Raw genomic sequence first — 24,525 nt, 5'->3', positions numbered from 1 at the left:
AACTGCACTTCTTAGCGGGCCTGTATTGATGGAATTTCTTGAAATCTGATATTCGAATTCTGGTTGTTACCGAAACTAACTGGTGAGCATTTCAGGGAATTCGGGTAGCACAAAGCGAAACTCTACTAAGAGCCAAATTTACATTTTTCTATATATATATGTATGTTAACTATAAACTTACTAATGTCCTAAAAATTGGAAAGAAGTATTTAGCAGCCATTTTATAATATTCTGTAGCCTTTCATTTAACTATACAATACACATTGCGGTCGGTTATGTGCTGACCGCATCAGATTTTTTTTTTTAATTTTAATTATACCTACCATAAATTTCATTTTGTTTTTAAATGTATAAATTAAAAAGTTTGTCTTAAAACAAAAGATGTATTGATCTCTTAGTTAGTGTTAATTTGATTGCCTGTTGTTAATATTTTTTATGATTCCAGTTTTTTGTTTCCTCTTAAAATGGATTGTGTTCTTTATTAATCTTTTTTACGAACATGTTTTGGAACACATATTTCAAATAAGATGTAGAAGATTTTGTTGTTTATGTACAATTTTATAGCTCTTTTATGGTTGCAAAATAACTCACCACTGAAAATTTTGTATGCTACACGGGTGTATAATATTATATTTAAGAAATCTTAAAAATAATAAATGAATCTCAACTTGAGCATTTTTTCTAGTTATTTTGTAAAATTACAAATAATAACAAGAAACTTATCGATCACATGCTTAATTTTTTCATACTAGTAGAGCGTCGTGACGGTGTCACTCCCAGCCCCCCGCTCAAAATAGTCAATTAAAAAAATCACTTGAAAAAGTCACTCAAAAAATTCCTTAAAAAATGCACTCGAAAAGTCGCTCGAACCTTTCCGAGGAGGATCTGTGTCTAAAGGTGCACACCTCAGCTTTCTACGTTAAGCCGTTTTCATGTTAGAGCCATTAAAAAATGTCATTAAATGTGTTACCGACCGACAAACAAAACTAACAATATTGGGCTATTATTATAATAATGAGCCCAGTTATAAAAAAACTGCAATTGATTCCGGCTGATCGATGTAAACAAGAGGTTTCATACACATATTATCAAATAAAATAAGGCAAAGAAATGAATAGCATGACATCGGATGCCAATTGTTCTGTATACTAAATGGACAAAATTGTTCATCTATCCAAGGTAGTATTTCTGTTAAATAGTTCTGTTGAATAATTTTAAAGCACTGTTCTTAGTCAGCCTCTTTTCTATGACAAAGTCTTCCTTTCCAAGTGTTTCATGCTTTCTTCTAAAATTTTTTTGTTTAATAAAATCTTTAAGTGTTTTAAGTTAAACGTGTAAAATTTAATTATTTACATGCACACTTATGTTCAATTTGTACAAAAAATGCTTATTTAAAGCAATGTTCTCTATAAATTTTACACTTATTTGGTATTCTTTATTGGTAATATAAAAATTACATAACATTTAATAATCATTTTTATTGAATGAATCCACTAAATGATATTTAAAGATGAAAACCAGAAATTAAAATATTTTTTAATATTGTTGAGCAAGTAAAAAATTTTTAATGCCATCTAAATTAGAAAATATTTCAAGAATTTCAAGAATTCTCCAAAAAACATCGGCAATATTTATTTTAATTACACATTAAGTAACTATCTAATTACAAGACTTACTTTTTTTTCCAAGCATTAAAATTAACCATTAAAAATTGTAGTTAAAAACAATTAAAATTAAACAGAATTTTAATATTAAAAGTAAACTCGCTTACTGAAATAGGCACAAAAGTTAATGAGCTGTCTTTTAATCTTCTGAATTGAAGAACCATAGATTTTTTCTTTCTGAAATGATTCTTCTTTAGAAAAACTAATTTTCATCTCATTTTTAGTTTCTATTCAGAAAATTCAGAAAATTATTCTGGTTTATGTACGATTTTTGTTAATTACAGGATAGCTGTTTCTCTCACATCAATTTACCCGAATAAAATCAATTCCTTAAAATTATATAATGAAGGTATTAAAATTCATCTTGACATCTCATTAAATAAAATTATTCATTAAATTGAAAATGTAAATTGACAAAAAAAAAAAAAATAACACTCCTTTGTTAAATTAACAATGAAAATTGTCACTCAATTTCACCCAAATCAAAAATAATTGAACACTTTATTTTAAACGTCAGGTGTTTACTGTGATTTTTTTCTTTAAATTAAAAATTCAATTTTTGGGCAAAATGTTATAAATACTTACAGTTTTGCACCAAATCTGTATATTATATGTTAAAAATATTAAGAAATATTCAAATATAATTAAGTAGATCGAAAAATTTAAATATCAACTTGTCATTCACAATATTTTTGTAAACTATTTTAAGGTGCTGATGTAAATTCATTATTTTACTTTAGTTAGAGCCAAATAAAATAATTTTTTAAAACTTTATTATGTTTTTTAACTTTTAAAATATTGCATAATTCAATTAATAATGTTCATTAACTTTCAAGTTACTTCCATTTTATTCATTTTATTTTATCACTAATCAGCAATCACTGATTAACACTCGATTTAATCGCGTATGTATAATGTCACTCAATTCTAAAAAAAAAAAAAATACATAGAATATAAATGTTAAAATATTGAAAAAGTGATTGTTAGGAGCAAAGAATGTCTAATGCAAAGTGATTTTATTACAATATTAACAGTATAAAATATGTAATAACGGGACTTTATAAGGTATAAAATTATTTATAATATTTATATACATAATATTGTGTTCAATTATATATATTATAATTACAATGAAGGTAAGCATTATAATTTAATATTGAGAGACAGTGAGATATTAAGAGACATTGAGAGATATTGAGAGACATTGAGAGATATCGGGAGATATTGAGAGATATTGAGAGACATTGAAATATTGAGAAGAGTAATCACTGATTTAATTTTCATTCATCAACTTATTTCGTCGAATGTTGTGTCGCCGAACAAAAATGTTCGATCAAGTTTGAGATCAGTTAGTATTTTCAAAATCGACAAAAATTACAGAAATGAAAATATGAACGATTGCAGAAATAATCAAAGCCGTTAATTAATGATAACTGTTAGCACACTGTAAAAATTCTATAGTTGTGAATTGATTTTGGTATTGGCAGAAGATTCTCTTAGGCTTAAATTTTCTAAAGCTTGTTTAAATCATGTATACAGTTGTAATTTGTGTTATTTTTCTTAACTTTTGTTAGTTCTGCCTGTAATAATAACCTCCAACTCTGGGAAGTATTTAGTAATATTTCTCATATTAATCCATACTAATCGATCCTTGTTTATACTAAATCTTTCTGTCTCCTCTTTCTTTCCTGTTTAAATGATTGATTTTTAAATACAATATTCATTTTACTTTCCATATTAAGTTCATAAGTTTGAGTAGTAACATCTACTATATTGTAATGTGAGTACATTACGACATTTACATATACATATTTGTTAATATGTAATATAATATGAATATAACAGAAAATATTTCACATAAATTGTTGTTTCCTCTTTTTTATAAAAATGTATATAAAATGTAATAAAAAAAAAATTTACAGGCGTCTGGTATTTTTAGACGGTAGGGAACCATTAAAATTTTTTGTTGAAAATGTCAATGATCCATGCTTGAGCATACACCATCCAAATACCTATACGATCACTCATAATACAAAAATAAGCAATATTAAAATTAATACGACAAATTTCCATTTTTTAAACGAATGTACGATAATAAAAATGCACTAAAAGTTGTAGGTTATATCAAAAAAATTACGGTAAATTGCAAAAATAAAAAAAAAATAAATAAATTTCAAAAACAAATAGTTTTTTTTTTCGTCTTACTTTAAAAATTTTTATAAAAGAAAGTTCAGTAATTTAATTAAAGAAAAAATATTTAATTTTCCTAATAACTTTAACAATTTATTTGAAGTTTAATTTAGAAATTATACAAAAATTTATTGAACGATCGTGCGAAAGCCACAATATACCACTTGTTTGTATGTGTGTACTTAAAGGTTTTTACAGTTTAACAACGTTTTATATGATCACAGTTAAAAGTTCATTAGTTTTGTGTAGTAAAAACAAAAATTATTGTATTCAGAAGTAATTGAGAAGTTATTTTCACTTAAATGAAAGTTAAAGTAGTTACGGTAATCACTTGTGTAAATTAAAATATTCATTTTATTATTTTTTTTTATATTTTTGTGTAATTTTTTGATTTTTAAATTGAATAATCGTTTTTTGATTAATTATATACAAGTATATATACACATATATGCATTAAGTTCAATGAATTTTAGAAGAATACATAGAAGCATTGTTGATTAAGGCAAGGTTAAGTTCCAAAATGCCACAGTAATAAATCTGTCAAAGTAAGTATAAAGATGGCCTTATAAATTCGAATTAGAAAATCCAAATAAATCAAGTATAAGAATTTAAAGCACTTTTTAAAAGAATTTTGAAAGATTCTAAAAACCAGCACCTTCGTGAAGGGTGTATTACTTTGCTATGGAGTTCGTAACCACTCGAAGAAGTTGCCAGCAGTATTAACATGTATATATTCTTACTAAGTGTAAAATACTGCGTTAATTTAACATACCCGTCCGTCCATCCGTTCGCCCGATCGCACGATAACTCAAAGACGATTGAACAAGAATTCACCAAACTTTTGAAAGTAGTTTCATTTCTGTTAAGAATACGGATAGCTGTAATACAACTGATTCTTAAAATCTCAATGGAATGGCAGGATTATATTGGGTAGCTGCCATACAACTCTAAAAGTTGATTTTAAAATATTGATAAATAATAAAGTCATATTTATGAAACTTGGAAGTCATTTGTCAAATTATATTCTTACATACCCGCACAAGGGTGTATGGAAATAGCCGAAAAAGATATTATACGAAAATCTTTCAAATTACGTTATTTAAGCCATTTCAATACTAAAACATTAAAATAATTATAACATTATATCCGAAATATTGAACACTTTTAAAATTTTAAACATTTTGCAATAAGTTTAATAAGAAACTTCTCGGATTTTCAATTATTTAAAATTACTATTCCCAAATGTTATATAGCTTTATTACATAATTAAATTTCATAGAATTTATTATTCAATTTTCACAAGAAAAAACAAGGTTTTAAATTACAAAAGACAATGTCTTATAAAATAGAGCAACAAGAAATAAAAACACTCATCCCTTAAGGATGTTAATAAATCACTTATTCTTTATTGTTGCTGTTATATTTGCACTCTAAATATAAAAATATTTCCCTTTATAACAGCTCGAATTTACAAGAATGCCTCAAGAAATAATTTGTAGGTATTTTTTTTTTGTTAACAATCTTATACTAATTTTTTACAGCCACATAGTGTAGTACTCGAGTATATAATTTTTACCGACCGCATTGCATACAATAAGGGAGGTCATGTGATGGCATCAAATTTTGCATATCGAATTATAGGTAAAAACGCATTTTCCATGGTTGAAAAGCGTAAATAAACTATTTTTAGAGAGATGTCAAGCTGTCGATCCGTCGTAAGTGCAGCATATGTATCTTAAGTTCGGCTAATATGATTTTAATGAAATTTTATATGTAAGTTTATTTTGGCCGTGTCACGAATTGATCAACTTTTAGAATATGTCAGGCCTATGGGAATTCGACGCTTTTGTGGAACAATTTTACATTTTTGCTTATATAGTGAGAAATAATCAATCAATTTCCTTGAAATTTAATATTTAATTCCGGGTTCATTAATGTAAGATTATGAACCTATAAACTTTTTGATAAGATCTATTTATAGAAATCGAACCGGGGATCAATTTTACGTATTTTACGATATTTACAGATGTAAATGATGGTATTTTATGAAATTCATTATTTTAGTTCTAGTTGTTACCGAAATTAACTGCCAAAATTGTCAGTGAATCAGACGGTATGAAACGAAACTTTACTAAGAGCCAAATTTACATTTTTCTAGGTACGTTAACTGAAAGTTTACGTACTTCCTTAAAATTGAAAACACGTGTTTAAAAGGCATTTTCATATAATCTTCTGTAACATTATTGCTAAACTATACAGAGCACACTGAGGTCGGTTAGGTGTTGATCACATCAGATTTTTCAATATTATTTAGAAAATCATTTCAAAGAACCAGATAAACAATTGTACAATAATATTTTTAACAAACTTTTAATAAAAATTTATTTGAATTCTATACAATGTACAAAGATTTTCAATATTATTCATTACATTTTTAGTTAATTTAAATACAATAATGTTTTTTCTTATTTCAAATTTTCTATGACACAATAAAAATATTTTATATAAGAAATTTTAATATATGAGATCAAAATGTCTACTTCATTAATATGTTGAACGTTTCATTGTGAATATTATTGCAGAGGTGTGATATGAATAAAAAGAATAAAATTTACTTAGTACAATATGTTGAAAAATTCTATTCCTTTCAAAATTTATTAGCTATATTTGAAAATGAAAATATATAATTGAAAATTATATTATGTTCTAATTAATTTCTATATATGTTATATTTAGATTTCATTATTGTACATATATGAATGGTGTTAAAGTTCAATAGAATTAAATATTATGAAAAAAAAAATTATATAGCAAAGTATAATCTATAATTTACAATATATTGTAATCAATACTAGTAGCATTTTAAAATTATTTTATTGAAAATAAATCAAAAAATTTTAATTTACACATTTTCATATATATTATGTATGTATTACGTAATGGTGCCGGTATATATGGTGTAGAAGAAAATTATGTCCAATTATTATTTCGTTATGCCACAATAAATTGAATTAAAAATTATAAATGATTAAAGAAAAGAAAAAAAATTGCATGATTTTCTTATTATTTTTTATAATTAAATTATGTTCAATGTTGTGCTACTTGTATCCAGAGCTCTAGGGACTTAGATTAACTTTTTAATAAATTAAAAATTAAATTCTAACAATATTCTTGCATAACTAAAAATTTTAAGGGTTTTTATTAATAATTGCATATATACAAGTACTTGAATGCTTTATTGTTTTAACTCTAGTTCAATAAAGGTTTTAAGAGGTAATTATATTCTTTGGGTGTGGGTGATCTCATTGTCAACAAATATGGTAATATTTCTTAGAATCGTTATTAATATGATTTAGTGTTTAATTCACGTCGAATGCAGTTCACTAATTTTTCTATAATTTGTAAATAATTGAAAAAAATTTAAAATGAAAATTTTTGTATAAAATTATGGTATTCACATTTTACTAATTGAATGCGAATCAGTGTTGATTGTTACTGAGCGTTATATTGAAGAATTATAATGGTTCATAGTCTCTATGGAATGAAAATATTCAAACTTTTAGATTCTAATAGAAATAACGGTGCGTATAGTGGTTATAGTTCTTTTTTTTACATTCCAATTATCATATGCCAAAGATTAGATATTATTATGCAACCTATTTGGAATGTATTAAGGATTTAGTGTGCAAGGTTCAGGTATTCCCATGGGGTTTTTATATTATCCTGTCTTTTTATATGGTTGAGACACAAATTTGCTTTTATTGCTGAATAATGGTTTCAGAACAGACACATATAATTGAAAACCAATCTGTTCGTCACTCGTAAGTTTAGTATAGGTATCTTCTTTTAATTCTCAACAACTTCTAGCTTGTTGTGTAATAATATTTAAAAATAAAAATTTAACAAATAGAAGAAGTTCTTATATATATGCAAAAAAAAGTTTGGATATTTTATTTTTATAAAATTAAAAGGCAAGCATAAAACATTAAAATTTTAAAGATTATGGCGTCATTTCTGATACTTCTATCCTACATAGCGTCTTCACAAAATATTTCGTAACTGATACTCAAATTTCAAAAATAAAATATCCAAGCTTTTCGTTTTCGTACACCTTATGTGTATGTATATGTATGAACTTCATTTTATTTATTAAAAGCTTCTCAAAAAAAAAATGAAATCATTTTGAGATTCAAATGTCAAAATTAATTTAGAAAATTAAAGTAAAATATAAATTAATAAAAATAATAAAAATAAAAAAATTAATAATTTTTAAAGAAATCTTTTTCAATAAACACAAAAACGAATACTCAAAAGAACTCCAATGATCAGAACTGCTTATTTTAAAAGTAACAAAAAAAATTCTTTTGATAATAAAAAAAAAATAATAATAAAATAAAAAACATTGCGCATAACAAGGCACCAAAAAAGAAGAAAAGTCTTCCTTTTCATCATTTATTTAAAAGCACAACAAAAACAAGAAACAAGAAAAGAAATAAAAGAATGAAAAGGAAAGAAAAAAAAAACCGAATCATTAATTCCCTGAATCTTCCTGGAATTTATGAGCGCTCAACAATTTTTGAATCAATTATAAACATGTCTTACATGTAAGAATTAGCATAAAATATTTTTGTTTATCTGTTTGTTGGTCATAATATCATTTAATACATGACGACTTTATGTTTTATCAACGCTTATAACTTAAGTATGTACATACATGTATCTAAGTACATATTTTCAATCCGCACAAGTGTGTCCATTTGATTATACGTTTATACGTTGCTCATTTTAAGGTGACCAATCTCTATTAGTTGAATTCTTTATACTGCAGACTTTATAGCGTCTGAGATATACTCATTTAATTATTTTTGAAGTTGTAGGGCAGTCAATGCAATAACTTATACAACCACAAACAAAGCCAAATTATTTTGTCAAATAATTTGTCTCATTTTCTAAGTCACTTATTTAGAATTCAACAATTTTAACAATTTTTATAATATGACTAAATAATTTTTGTAGCTTTAAAGTATTTTAAAAATCTCTTTTCGAAAAAAAGAAATACAAAAGATATGAGCACTTCCTTATTAAAATAGTTAATTGATTAGTTGGTTAACGAGGCCAGTCCACCAGGTCCATCGCACTCCAATTTGCACAAAAGTGCCGATTTACTATGACAACACATCAGACCGTCATTTAGCGTACGATTATAGGTGGCTTATCTAAGCTACCCGGTTCCGTTGAGAAATCTATCTAAATTCTCGGTGATAGTCTTCGATATCTAGTCCAACCCCTCCATACTTGGTATGCCCCACTTGACCAGTCTTGTTCCACTCATAACCGGACACTCGCAAAGATATTAAAAAATAATTTCTCTCTTATCCATTTTCCGGCTGTCGCGACAGGTCTTATTGAAGGGTAATCCTAACCTAGTCGCATTCTCCTCCAACGGCCAGTAGACTGCCTTCAGGCACGCAATATTCCTTCGCAACATTGCCAGGAGCCCATCCGATTTCCTTAGGTCATATTTTGGCCACATTGGTCTTGCCGTCTCGAATATGTACAAGGCTTTCCAACTGCGGTCAGAAATAGTGTCTACATATTGAATTGAATTGGTACCTTTATACTTACTATATACATCCATTCACGCAATTGTTTGTGTATAAATAAATTTGTTATTTTTTTGATATTTATTTCTTGTTATCTCGCTAATACGTTTATTGTCACCTTGAAGTGTCTTCTCAATAATTTTTACTTCTTTATTTTATTTTATTTTTTTTCCTCATCAACATTAAATTCTCAACCAAAATATATAATAAAAAAAACAAAAAAAACAAAAACAACAAAGACAAAATTGTCAAAAGAATTTGATCTTCACTTTAAATTTTTTTTTTTTTTGATATTTTATTAAAATCCAATGTATGTCCATCTCTTTTACTCAATATGTAAATTAATACGATCCAATAAAGAAATATAAAATGGTTTACATAATTAATTATGTATGTATGTATGTAAATAACATATGAGTAAATTTTGTATAAAAGTATTGTGTTGTGCAAATTTGTAATAAATTCGACTAATAATTTTAAAATAAAAAAAAAAAAACAATAAAAAGTAAAAGAAAAACAAAAATGTTTTATTGAATTGTGACATCAATTCGTTAGTACAACAAAAAATAAAGAAAAGAAAATAAAAAAAATTAAAAAAGAAAAAGAATAACCCCAACAAAACGGAGCAGAAAGATTGAGAAAAAAACCAAAAAGAATAAAAGTAAATTAAGACTCTTGTGTGTTCAACAAAATAATTTCGATGGCAGAGAAGCTCAAATCTTTAAGATAAACTCATAAAATTTATTGACATCATCGGTTTATTCCACAATTTTAAAACTAATTTGTATTGAATTTTCTTAAACAGGCATAAAAAAACATGCTTACATACATAACATATATATATATATAATTAAAATTACACACATGTAGACATATGGTTTTATTTATTCACCTCTGGCTTGTGCACATACATTGTACATTTAATAATAAAATAGCCATGCATTCTTTCTTAATTTGAACAGAACAATATTTGACGAGTCTACCGTACATTACACAAAATAATGGTATTGTGGAAATGGTATATTCGTATGTACGTATATAAGCCATTTTCATATGTATATGTGTATATTACCTATTATTACCTATATAAACAAATAAATTTTTATACAATATTTTTACAATAATTTTTTTTTCCAAAAATTAAATTCTTTTTTAAATAAATATTACAGTTAATGGTAAAGCTCTGCGGTTTTAATTTAATTGAAATTATCATTTTATGTAGAGCAAAAAATCCACGGTACTAAATCCGTTATTACTATCACGCGTAAATTTTTATAACAATGAAATTCGCGTGGTTACTCAAAATTTTTGTAAAATATGAAATGATTATATGTAAAGAAAGAAATTCAAATAAGAATTAAATTTGAAAAATTGCATTCTTCTCGGCGCGTTTATTCCAAATACAGTATTTAAAAAGAAAAACAAAAATAATAAATCGTCGGTATTATGGAAGAGTCATGAAACTGCTTTTTTGAGAGTTTTGGTTATATACATAGAAAAATCCAGAATTTTCCAAACTGTTTATAAAAAAACTCGTTATTCCAACATTAGTATTTTCGGGAAAATAACGTTGTAAATTTTACATGTATCTGAATATTGACTTTAGTGGTTATATGCGCCATCATAAATTTTAGTATTATTTTCAAATTTTATTCAAAATTCTTAAAATCCTATAAATCTTTTTGTTCAAAGAATATTTTAATTTCTTAATAAAATTATGCTTATCACGGTTCGTTATTAGAGTTATTATATATTAGGGCCCTTTCCATACAAATAATTAAAATATTGTACTAATATTTCTAGTATATATTTTACTAACATACATTAAAATTAGTAAATTATTTAAAAAAATCAAAAATTTATTTGAAATATCAATCAGAATTGAAAATACTATAGACAAGTTTCGGAGTGCATGCAAAGCAAACACGCAAAATATGACTATTTTATTTTTACATTTTAATTAGCACATTTATCAAAATAAATTTTATTCTGTTAAAAAAATTAAAAAATTCTGCTTAAACATTTGCGAGAGAAAAAATAAATTAAAATCAGAGTGAAACTAAAACATTTCTTCATACATTATGAATTCAAACGTCAATGTTTACATTTCCTTAAAAACTTATGACCCAAATTTCCTATTTAATTATTCCAAAATAAAAAAAAAATTCAACTATTGATACAAAAATTGTGTACAACTAGTTATAAAAATCTAAGTAAATTACAAAAATTTTTTTTTCTAAATTTTGACATTTAACTATAATTTATCAGACTCCTCTCACTTAGACTATATATAAGAGATCAGTTTCATATGGGCATATTAATTATGATCTATTTATTGATAAATGTTACAATTTTCCTTTCTTTTTTTTTTCCTTAATTTTTAAAATCAATAAATCAATCTTCTATTATGTTTTGATTTACGTTAGCTTATAATTGTCCACCCCCCTTTACTACTCTCATATATAATGTTACAGTACATTATTAAGTGTCTGGAATATGAATAAAGTAAGAAAAAAAAAATTATACACCAATAAGATTTTCTATCATAAATAACACGCTAACTAGCTATGTTCAAATTAATAGTAAACCAAAATACATAATATGTATATGTATGTGCATATATGTGTATATATAGAAATCTGTCGAACACTTCGTAATAACATCAATTTACATCATTAACTATGAAGCAATATTCAACAAATTGTTTGAAGTCAAACTTGAGGCTAACAAAATCGAATATGGATAATTTAAATAAAAATCAATAATAAAAAAAGTACAAAAACAAAAAAATAAGGTAAAAATTATTAAAAACAAATTCCAAAAGACATGCACATATACTCGATACACGGTTAAGACTAAAAATTTAACTGATATGCAATGCTAAAAGAAATAAATTGGAAGGAAAGAAAAAATTAAAAAGACTAATAATTTTTCTGATCAATCTTAATTAGAGTAACCAGCTGTTTTCTACTTTATATAACTTATAGGCAAGGTACAGTTGAACGTGTCAACTTTCTGATACCCGTACGAATGAATGATTTTAAATGATGTGTGTTAATTGCTGCACTGCTTCACACATCCTCCTGGTTTTCATAATATGTATGGTGCTTTTACGCATACATTGCAGTTACCGTATACACTCACACTATCTCAAAGAAATTTTATTGAAAATAATGGCCATAATGAATATATTTAAAAAATTATGACCAAATAACTTAATTTTTATTTTACCTAACAGCGCTAATAATAATTTGCAAGTGTGAAATTTCGATGTTATAGCTTCTATAATTTCTGAGATATAGCGAAATAACTTTTAAAGTTATAGGGCAGCTACTCGAACCGTATTGTCTCGGTTAAATTTTGGGTATGCTTAGGTCAACTAGTTTTTCAGCTATCGTTGAGACGAATGGACGGTCGGACAAACATATGGACATGTTTCAGAATTCGACGATAATCGAAAACACACACTTATGTATAGGTAGGAAATGATCTTAAACCGTAATTTTCTACCAGTACAAGCGGTGAGCTTTTAGCGAACATACGTTTTTATGAGTATGAAAATTGCAGCTATAGTACTTCCAATTTAGTAAACTAAAGCACAATCAAATTTGAAATGATATTGATAGTAAATTTTACTAAAAAACTTTTATATTTAATTAATTTTGTGCCATAGCTTAACTTTTATAAGTTAATATCAAAATGTTATATTTAATGTCTAATGGCCTGGTAGAAATAATCTGAAATAGATTTTTAATCGTAAAATTATTAGAAACTTAACCGTAAACCATAAAATATTTGATAAATAAATAATTTAACCCGTTCTGCTATAGAGTCCATATCGAAATTGAAGATTTTTAAGTTTCAAGGTTTTCCCGAAACTTTTATTCAAAAGCTTCAACTGTAGAGAAAGGAGTCGAAAATTAAAATAAATATACACTGAGATCAGATTTAGAGACCGAATTGGAAGCAAATTTGATGTTTCCTTGAAAATCGTGGAACTGAGTGAAATGGTAATGAGAATCAACTCCGTTTCCGAAGCCCCAAATTCAATAAAACTTCTAAATACATACATATACTCTCTTTGAAATTGTTACGCTGGCAATTCCATTGCTTTGTTTTTATACATTGTAACCGTTACATGGTACAATAAACCTTAAAGTTTTGTTTAATTTTTCACCTACATCTCTTTATGAAAAAAAAAAAAATTTTTCTGTAATCAATATTGAAACTGAAACTATAAAGCTTAAAATAGTAGTTCAGCTTACATCACGAATTATTTCAAGGTCTTTTGTTAGTTAAAATAAAAAAAAAACAAAAATTAATATAAAAACAAAATAATTATCTTAAATTATCAAAATTGATCCATGGTCTCTTGTAATTCTAGACATAAAATATTTGAAAAAAAAATAAAAAAAAAAATTAGAGTCACTTAATATAATCTCCGTGCCTATAAACCTCGAATCACCTCTATCACTGTACTTATATACTGTCATCACCTCTGTGCCATTTGCATTGAAAACTATGTAAAAACTAAAGAATTTTTGTTTAATCGTCCCTATTTAATTTTTTTCTTTTTGGTTTTTTTCTAAACGATTTAAAGAAAAAAAAATTTAAATTGAATTTTCGTTATAGTTTTTCAATAATTTTACAAAGTTTTCAATATAACAATAATTTATTTTTAAATTTAACATTATAAGTTAATTGTTTGCATGGGTATGTGTGTATATACATATTTGTACGGTATATAATAATAATTGCGATCACGTTTATATTATGCTAAATAGTTGAAGTCAAATTACATGGAATTAAAAGAAATAATAATATAGTCAGGCTGACAAGAGAGATAAAAAAAAATTGTGTCAATTGAGTACACATTTAGTGATGTCGGTATACTCTGAGCAAAAAGATGTTCTAAATTTGGATAGTTTAAAAAATTATTCAGATTATTGACTTATGTCAAGTGTAATGATTCTCATTTTTTCTGCTATAATTTTATGGGCTAAAAATAAGGTAATTTTTTAGTTTACCCAATAATATTTAAGAAGAAGCACATGCGCTCTGTAAATTACTAGCCTAATGAATAGAGGAACACTTTGAGGTATCCAATTTAGTATACTCTCCCGATATGAGAACCTTAAAGCCTAGTGAGATATGTCAATGTCGATACAGGACCCTCCTTTGTTTTACCAAGTTACTAGCTAACTGCAATTCACACGTTAATTTATTTGAATATTCCTTGCGTTATTGAATATGATAAACATGGACATGCGTATAACACATTTTCTTTATCAAATTATTTTTAATTGAAGATATGAAAAATTGTACAACTTCTAATATAATTTGTAATAAAACTAGCGTCACTTGTTTTTGATTTTGGATATTATGAATACGAAATATGTAAACACAGCTTTCATTTCAATAATTTTGCAGCTTATAACAATGTGATGAACAAACAATCATCGATTTAAGTGAAACGATGGATTATGAGGATTTATATAAAAAAATCAGTAAAAATGTAGGAGTTTTGTCAATTCGCACAAACCGTTTTGTTGTAGCGTTAAACCAATCGAACACTTTGTTTTTGATGAAAAAAAACTAATTTCAAAATTATTCTAAAATAATATTATATTACAAATGAATTCATTCAACATTTATTTAAATAAATTTTATTTTTAAATAAAAAAAAAATTACATTATTTGAATAATATGTGAATAAAACCGTTGCAAATATCGGAATCTATAATATTAATGTTAGAATAATTATTTAAAAATTTTAGAGTATTATTTTTGTATTCCTTTTTTTTTCTGCAAAATTCATCGTTTGAATTTAAATTAATCACAATACAGTCAGTAATTTATAGGGTGTCCGAGATTCGATTGTACTCCTGAAGTTGTATTGTAAATAATACAAATTAGATATAGACGGTTTACATAATTCTGAGTAGCAAGGTTTAAAAACTTTTATTTTTTTAATATTTTATTCCCAGATTCATACCTAATAAAGGTGTCACTCTTATTATTTTTCGTGCATTATGTTTTATATTCATATTTTAAATAAATTTTTGCTTAAATATGTCAGAAACTAAAAAGCATCAATGCTTTTCTTATAGAAGCAGGAATTCATGAACCTTAAAATGGGTACACCAAATTGGTTTTTACTTGTTATATTGTCCCTATAAAGCAGTAGCTGCGAGGAGTGATAGGCATACTGAAAAATAGAAAATACACACACAGTAGGATTCTGGGAGAATATGGAATGCGGCCTATGGACATTAGGTCTGACTTTGTGGTGCCTTGTGGTTGTGGTTCCACAAAGGGAGGATTCGAGTGCGGAAGGGTTATGCATGCATGAGGGGTTGTCCATCTATACGGATGGTTCTAGGACCATGGATGGTGCGGAGGGTCTTCTCCGATTAGTTGGGCGTAGAGCTGTCGATTGCCCTGCCTGATGGATGTAGGGTTTTCAAGGCAGAGATTTTGGCGGTGCACGGGACGGCGGAATTGGTTGCCGTTAAACCGATGAGGGGATGCGAGCTGGCAATTTTTGCGGATAGTAGGGTGGCGATTGGGGCCCTCGCGTTCTATTCGGTTGGGTCGGCTTTGGTGGGTCGATGCAGGAGGGCACTTTGCAATATGTGCAGGTTGACTGTGTGCTGGGTTCCCGGTCACAGCGGGATACGGGGTAATAAGATGGCAGATCGTCTTGCGAGGATGTCGTGGATGTCGGGATGTAGCGGAGGTTGAAAAACGGAGAAGCTCTTTGCCTGTTCGTTTTTAATGTGGAAGAGAAAGCGTGTCTTGGGGGCTTAATTTTATGATAACCTGGGGGACCTATCCGGGGTGTCTCTCGCGCGGCTTTTGGGCTTCGCAAGGGAAGTTGGCTGGTTTGGATAGAGGGTCTAGTGGGTCGGATTGCATGGGGATTCTTGGGTGTTGTTTTTGGGGGTTGCCGATGTCCCTTTTCTGTTGGCCTAGTGCATAAACTGCAAGTGGATATACAGGTGGAGCCCCCTCTGATAGTTGATTTTTAGATAGACCAACTTCGACGCCTTATAATCCGAGAAGGAGAGACTAAATACGGAAATATCACCTGGTTTGCTTTGTTCATCTGAATCTTCAATTCAGAAAATTCGATCAAATTGAAATTCTATCAATCAGCTTTAGAAGTACCATCAAATTTTTGACACCCTGTATATATTTCTGAAAATTGTATATTCTAAATGAGTACATACTATTTATGTCTTTTATATATTTTATATGCATTACAATAATTGCATGGTCAATTAGAACAAAAACCTATTAACTCTTATACCTTCATATATATATTAAAAAGTGCATGATTTAGTACAAATTTAATATCAGAGTGAATAATCAAAATATACATAAAACATAATATAATAGTAACAACAATAACTCTGTGTATAATATTATATTTATGTAAGTATACATAACAATGGCATACTAACAATAAAATATCATAATCTCATAACATCAGCGCGGCTACAAATTGTATTTATATATGAAACTTATATTACAAAGAATATAAAACGTGAAATTAAAAAAGAATGTTACCAATATAAGTGAATTGGCTGTTATTTATACTCAGTGATTGCGCTTACAAAAATATATACAAACATATATGTACACATATAGAAAAACATATGCACGTGTGCATGTTGGCGAATATCAAAAAATTTAAGAGAATAAAAAAATTAAAAAAAAAATTAAAGAAAAAGCAATAAAAAAAATGAAATGTCCATAGGGGGTAATTGATAAGTGGAAATCAATTTAATGGATTTTGTCATTAACTAAGAACTGGGTGGTAAATTGTGGTACTACTAATATCGTTTATATTTTTTTCTACCAATATTCCATACGAAATAAATTATTTTAATATTAGGTATACTAGCTACACACACATAATAATATGAACGTATAAGCATGTGTTACCAATAATATCAAAAAAAAAAAGCAAATAAAATTGAAAATTTCGTAATATTTCGGATTTTACTTTATTTTTATTGTTATTGTTGTTTTTTCATTTTAAAATTAGTCAATTTAAGGTTAATTGAAGATTTGTGATTGGTTCTAATTTGTAACTTACTATTAAATCTGTCGTGTTGAAATTAATTTCGAGGAAAAACAAAAATAGAATAATGGAAAATTAAATTTTAGCTTGGAAAAATAATTTAATTTTTTTTTTTCAATTTTATAGTGTTTTATGAAATTGAAGGTCTTTTAAGTGTTCTTTCTGGTTACCATGACTAAAACGAAAAAATCAATTTTATTTCGTGTATAAATGCACACATTATATAATTTGATTCATTGATTAAGCTGTGAAAAAAATTTTAAAAATTTTTAACCAAAATGAAAAATTTAGAAAATTTCTCAATTAAAAGTCAAATTATACTCAATTTTTTTTAATGTAATGTAAATATTAGTGTTTTAGGAGAAAAATAATTTTAAATAATTTATGGTAATATTGTACAATAATTGTGCCAACAAGAAAAATAATTAGCACTGCGGCAACAATATCAAGCGTTCATTTCTTATGAGAAATAATATTGAGTGAACCCATCTACATTAAATAATAATTGGAAGACCAGTGGGAGGTAGGAGTCCGACAATTTATTGCGACTTCCATTTGAACTATTGAAAAATTGTAGAATAAGTACGGATCCGGAGAGAACATTAGAGCTGTGATAGGGGTCATAACGGGTCATTGACTTATTGGCGAACATGCCCATGAGCCGCTGTGCGATGAATCTCTGACGAAGCTCGGTGCTTACGAAGAGGAGGAGACTGTGGCCCATCTCTTTTGCTCATATCCAGCTTTGACAGGAAGAGGACGGATATTTCTTGGATCATTCTTTTTACGGACTACGGATCTGACGAATGTGAATGCAAAGAGCCTTAGCCGGTTTCTAAAAAACCCGGGCTGATTTCCGTATTGTGGATCCGGTAGTATCACAACGGGCCTTACTGACTTGTATATGTACCTTGCGGTGGCCGCGTTAAACCAAACCAAAACATAGACAAGTATAATGAAATGTTCAAAAAATTTGATTAGTAATTTCTTTTTCTATATAGCGTTACTTCAAACCAAATTGTACCTACGATAAAATTTCACCGGGCAGAAAGAAATTTAAAAACCAATTCAGTGTACTCGGGGTTCTTGCAATTTTCCAACCACTGTAACAAAGTTGTGGTAACATTCTTACAAAAGTTGTAACATTTGTGGTAACATTCTTACAGTAAAGGCAGAGGTTAAGATAGAAAAACTTTAAAATGTTCTTTTTTGATGCTTCATTTGAGTTTAAACATTTTAACCGGAAATTCTTGAAACACAACGTACATGAAAATGGCAACATTTTTTTTTTATAGACAGTGCCATCATCAGTTGTTCTGCCTAAAATGGAAATAATTTCCATTCAAAATTATTCAAAAACTGAAAAAACAAAAATTTTTTTTTTTAAGAATTTTGATTCATAAATTAACCAATTTAACAATATTATTGGTTTTTAAGGAGTTAGGCTATGAACACATGGGTACTCATTTTAATTTTGAGGTCTCTTTATTATTATTTATGTCTTCTTATTTAAATTAATTTCAATTCATTTAAAAAGAATTTAAGGTGTCAAAAAAAAAAAATATTCTGTCGCCTCAACTACTTTCCCTAATGATATGTGAGTAAATTTAGAACAAAGTCTTCTTATATACTAGTACAAAAGAATCGTTTAGTTTAGAAGAAAAACAATATATTTTTGGAAATAATATTTTTGTTGATTTCACCAGAACCATTTATTTTTAGTCAATTTATTAATGTTGAATTTAATCTCCTTAACTTTTATTTTGGACTTCTTTTTTAAATGTATAAGTATGGAAGTTTATAAATATTCAAAATTAATCTTATGTCATAAATTTATTTCCTAACAATATACTGAAAGCTGTAGTGACTACTTTATATAAGAATAATTTATTGTTCTTAATTTTCTTTTTTAAAATAAATTAAGATTATTTAAAATAACCAAAAAATTTAAAAAATTTTGAAAATTTATCAATTATAGAATTATAAACTAAAATATTTAAAAATTTGGAAATTGGCACAATATAATGATGAAATATTTTCACTTTATTTATTTTACAGTCCTCGGAATTAGATTATCGAAATGAACCAATGGATCAAATTCAAAAAATTAAACCAGATATTGAACGTCATTATGGTTACTATCAGCAAGATCAAACATCCGATCAGCATTCAACAAATTCGAAAAATTCGAGTCCAGTTTATGGTTATATGAATGATGGTACATCATGTTATGAAAGTATTAATGGAAAGGATTATTTTTATGGTAAGAAATTTAAAGAGAATTTTTTTGAAAATATTTAATTTTTGTTTTCCGTAAATATACTTAGAAACTCGACATCATTTCCATTCACCGAATATAAAGCCAAATAAAGACATATTAATGTTAAGTGAAACAAATAATAATTATCAAATATTTATTGGTGACAATCGTGAAGAAGCTGATGCCGCAATAACACAAAGTATATGGGAAAGTACAACATTACATAATATACAAAATTTAAATACAAATGATGTTAGTCCAACAACAGCAAATACAATTGGTGGTAGTCCATCTATAATAGTTCCTCAAGTTAAAAAAGAAATATCAGATGATCAATTATTGGATACATTTTCAGCATCATTGCTCAGTCCATTACATATAAAATCAGAAAAATCTTCTTGCCATACACAACAACAACAACAACCGAATCTTCTGCAATATTCACAACAACAGAATCCAACACAAACAACAACTGGTGTTGGTGGATCAGCAACATCAGTACAATCATATACATTAAATAATACAAATACTACTAATAATAATAATAACAATAATAATAATAATAATAGTAATACTAGTAATAGTAATAATAATAATAATAGTTATCATCATCAAGATTCATTTCAACATGACATTAATACAAATAGTACAACATTAAATATTAGTAAAGTACCTTGGCAACATCATCAACCTCAACAAACAACATTAGATAACTTTTATCTTGATAATTTTAGCAATATTAGTAGCAATTCACATAATTTATTGACTGATCCGAATAATTATAGTACAGGAACAGTAGCCTCGGTATCAAGTCATGTTAATAATAATCTCAATAATTTATCACCGAATAGTAGATTAAATTATTTAAGTAGTAATAATGAAAATCCATCGTCATCACAACAACAACAATCACAACAGCAACAATTACCTTTAGGAACTGGAAATCATAATGATAATCCATATAATAATAGTATTAATGGAACAAATACATGTGAAACATCATATCAAAATTGTACCAGCGGTTATGATTGGGAAAATGAATTATCACAGGTGAAAATAATAAAATTTATTCCAATTTTATAATACTAAACATATTTTACATCTTCTTTTCCAATTAATATAGCATTCGTACGAAAAATTTCAAGCTCATCAAAATTATTTACCTTCACCGCCTGCACCACAAACACCACGTTTAATATATTCATCGTCACCGCTTACCCCACCAAATTCAGATCATGGAAGTCCCAAAGCTAATTTAAGTGCCGCCGCAACACTGCCATCTATTTATAATAATTATCAACATAGTGAAAAATATTCATCAACATCATCATCATCGGCATCATCATCTTCAATATCAATATCTGTTTGTTCACATCAACATAATCAACAGCAACAACAGCAACCACAACAGGATGCTAAACCTTATCATTTATCATCATCAAATAATACAAATAATGTTACACCTGGTAACATTATTACAAATAGTAATAATCCAAATTCAATTTTAACAACAAATTCAACTGTTAATGGTAATTCGAATCAAAAAGATTTAACAGTTTTATTACCAGCTAATGGTAATGTTATACCAGAAAGTATATTATCAATAGTTGCTAAAACAATAACGAGGCCTCGTTATAATCGTAGAAATAATCCAGAATTAGAAAAACGACGGATACATCATTGCGATTTTATAGGTAAGCACAAAAAACACAATTAAAAATTAGTCGGTAAATTTAAAATAAGCATAAATAAGAAATTTTTATCCGCTTGTTTGGGTTTTGGAAAATTTTGGACCGCGTATAACAGAAAAGAAAAAGTTACCAATGAGTAATTTATTATTTATGAAAATTATTTTATTTTTTTAATTAGACTGATTTTAATTAAACTTTATGGCTTGTTGTTTCTCTACATCAATATTTTTAATGAGATTCTGTCAATCTATCAATCATAAAATTCGTTAAAAATTATTCGTAACCATTGAGACTATGACGTATAGTACTTATGCGCCATATTATGTCCATATGAATATTTTCTTATGTAGTCGTTTATTTTCCAGTTTTTTAACTCTAATATTTTTGGGTCAAATTTAATTCGAAATTAAAAATTATGAATGAATAAGAAAAATTAATAATAAATTTTAATTGTAAGTAATTTTTAAATATTCTATATAAATAAAAATACGAAATTGGCAGAAAAACGCTATTACAATGCGTACAGTGACGCAAAGGAAAGGAAGTTTTTGATATTGCTTTAAATTTTCGATTGGCTTACTGTGAAAGGGAATGCTCATATGAGCTGATAAAATTCTTGTAAATTAATTTGATAACCAACATTATAAATAACATTTGGAAACTGTAATATTGCGGGTCGTTTATGTTGACTGTTTGAGGTCAAAATTCATTTTTAAATTTAAGATTTTCATTTCCATAATATTTCATTTAGGAGGAACCGGTTAAATTACTTCTTTCAAAAGATTTAAAAAAAGTTCATTCAATATTAACAATTTTTTATTTCTGTGCTTCGTAGGAGCTTCATAGTTTTCTCGTTCAATTTTGTTTCAAAGAAATAAGATTAAATTCGCGTTTGCAATTCTAACAAAGATCTGCAATGGCAGCACTCTTTTGTAGTCTGTTGCAAAAAACATTCCGTTTTTGTTGTTAGAACTGAAAAATCTTCTCTCAAATCGATAACAAAAAATTCTTTTCTGCTTTGATATTCATAACCTCAATTATAGTAGGCAACTCAATTAAAAGAGAATAGAAATCAAAGCAGAGTTTGACACCAGAGTTTTTGTTGACAGCGCTGTTTTAGTAGTTCTGTTGCAGTACATAGTATGTGGCCAGCCTCAATTAATATTAAAAATTTGTCAAATCGTATATTGCAAAATATTTGAATGTAATCCTCGTCGACACCAAAAATTTTGTATGTTTTGTTAATCTTTTTGTAAAGCGGTAATTCATTTTTACATAATCATATTGCCTACCTACAAATTATGAATTATCAGGTATTGTTGCATAATTTCCAAATTGCCAAATGTTGGCAGAACTTACATTTATAAAATTACTATTATAAAATCTTTAACTTTATTAAAATTTCTTGCAAAATCGTCTTTATTCACCTATAAACCTTTATTATACTTTTACTCTGATACAAGTAAAATCTATACACCTTTCACTTTTCTTCGAATTTTCCATTATAAATTTTCCAATTCATTTTTGAATTATATTCAAAAAAACAAAAAAATTGTATAAAAATACAACCATAACTTGTTTTAATAAAATAATCAACCTTAATCTGATTGGTTTTACAATTGTAAATAATTTAAATAATGGGAAAAATTATATAAAACGAAAAGAAGAAGAAACACAAAATTAAGGAATATGAGAAGATTTGGGAACGGGAAGTTAAAAATAATATTACCAATTCTACAGAGCCATTAAAATTCAAATTGTCTCATAAATCTTTTTGATTATAGCTCAATTTTCTTGTTTTAAATTTTGAAAACAGAAAAAAGAAATGCTTTTTAGAAGTATAAATTGGTTCCATCCATCTATACATAATTTCATACATAAATACAATTTTCTGGGGCTATATCGAATACTATTGAATACGAGTATTGTGAATGTTGAATCCAAAATGCACACCTTTTAAAAATAATTTAATTTCTGCTCGTTATACATGGTTATAAGATCTAAGATGGTTTTTTTTTGCATTGTTATTGCTGCAATTCTTATTATTGCTAGTTTACGTTTTTGTTTTTTTTTTTTGATAAATCTTTATTTTCAATTTAATCATTTTTAATAAATGATTTTTTATTTGCGATTTAAATTATGTTGAAAATTATGTTGTTTTATAAAAATAATTTATTAGGTGAATTTTTAAACCCAAATCGTAATTTATCTTCAAAAGGTATTATAAATTTGTCACTCCTTTCGCAATGCTGGGAAATAACGGTTTGACATAAGGGCACAAGTGTACAATCGGTATCGGACTCTGAGTTGAATTAGTCTTGTAAATATTGTACGAATATGGTATGTAAATATGTCCATTATTTTAGCTGCCAGTTGCCGAACAACTTCTGACATTATTTGAATCTAAGCCACAGTATCGAAATATCGCAAAAGTTAATGTGGAAATGTGACCATTATTTTCGATAAAAGACATTGGTATTGCATATATCCTTATGATAATTGCCATACAATAAATAGTTACAACTTATACTGCTATCCAGTTGTGCACGGAATGCATGAATAACAAAGTCATCAAACAAAATACAAATATAAAATAAAAATATAAAAATTTAATGGAAGTATGTAAACAATTTGGTGTCATTGCTATGAAATTTAGAAAGTTTTAAATCTTCAGCTAATACTGTATGAAGATATGTTAATTAACACCATTCATTCCCTAGTCGTTTATAAGCTACTTATAATATAAATATTTTGAGGGCTGTATTTTTTTGGAAAATGAAGTTTAAATTTTTAGTTGCGTTGAGCAAACTTTTAACTTGAAGAGTAAGAGATATTTTTCGGAATTTTTTCAGATATTTTTCGGAACTCGATATTTCAGAAAATTTCAGAAAATATGAAAAATTTTTTGTAGAAGAAGAGCTGATATTTTTAACATGCCCATGTAATTGAGAATTGAGCTTTTAAGCTCAAAGGAAAACTAATTGTATCTCCACAGTGAGCTTTTCTTCGAGCTTAGGTTTACATGAAT

The 24,525-nt window shown here is 27.0% G+C and overlaps 1 protein-coding gene across 1 annotated transcript in view; it reads left to right on the top strand.

The window, feature by feature from the left end:
- Positions 1–24,525, top strand: part of LOC129606711 (dendritic arbor reduction protein 1-like) — a 96,578-nt gene that overhangs the window by 71,157 nt on the left and 896 nt on the right. The window contains exons 2-4 of the mRNA XM_055517196.1: positions 19,605–19,809; positions 19,874–20,856; positions 20,930–21,500. Coding sequence (XP_055373171.1) covers positions 19,605–19,809; positions 19,874–20,856; positions 20,930–21,500 — 1,759 coding nt within the window. The remainder of the gene's footprint in view (positions 1–19,604; positions 19,810–19,873; positions 20,857–20,929; positions 21,501–24,525) is intronic.

Source organism: Condylostylus longicornis, unplaced genomic scaffold (genome assembly GCF_029603195.1).
Source record: "Condylostylus longicornis isolate FDR11 unplaced genomic scaffold, ASM2960319v2 ptg000021l, whole genome shotgun sequence".
Taxonomy (NCBI): domain Eukaryota; kingdom Metazoa; phylum Arthropoda; class Insecta; order Diptera; family Dolichopodidae; genus Condylostylus; species Condylostylus longicornis.
This window is presented reverse-complemented; position numbering and strand designations above follow the sequence as displayed.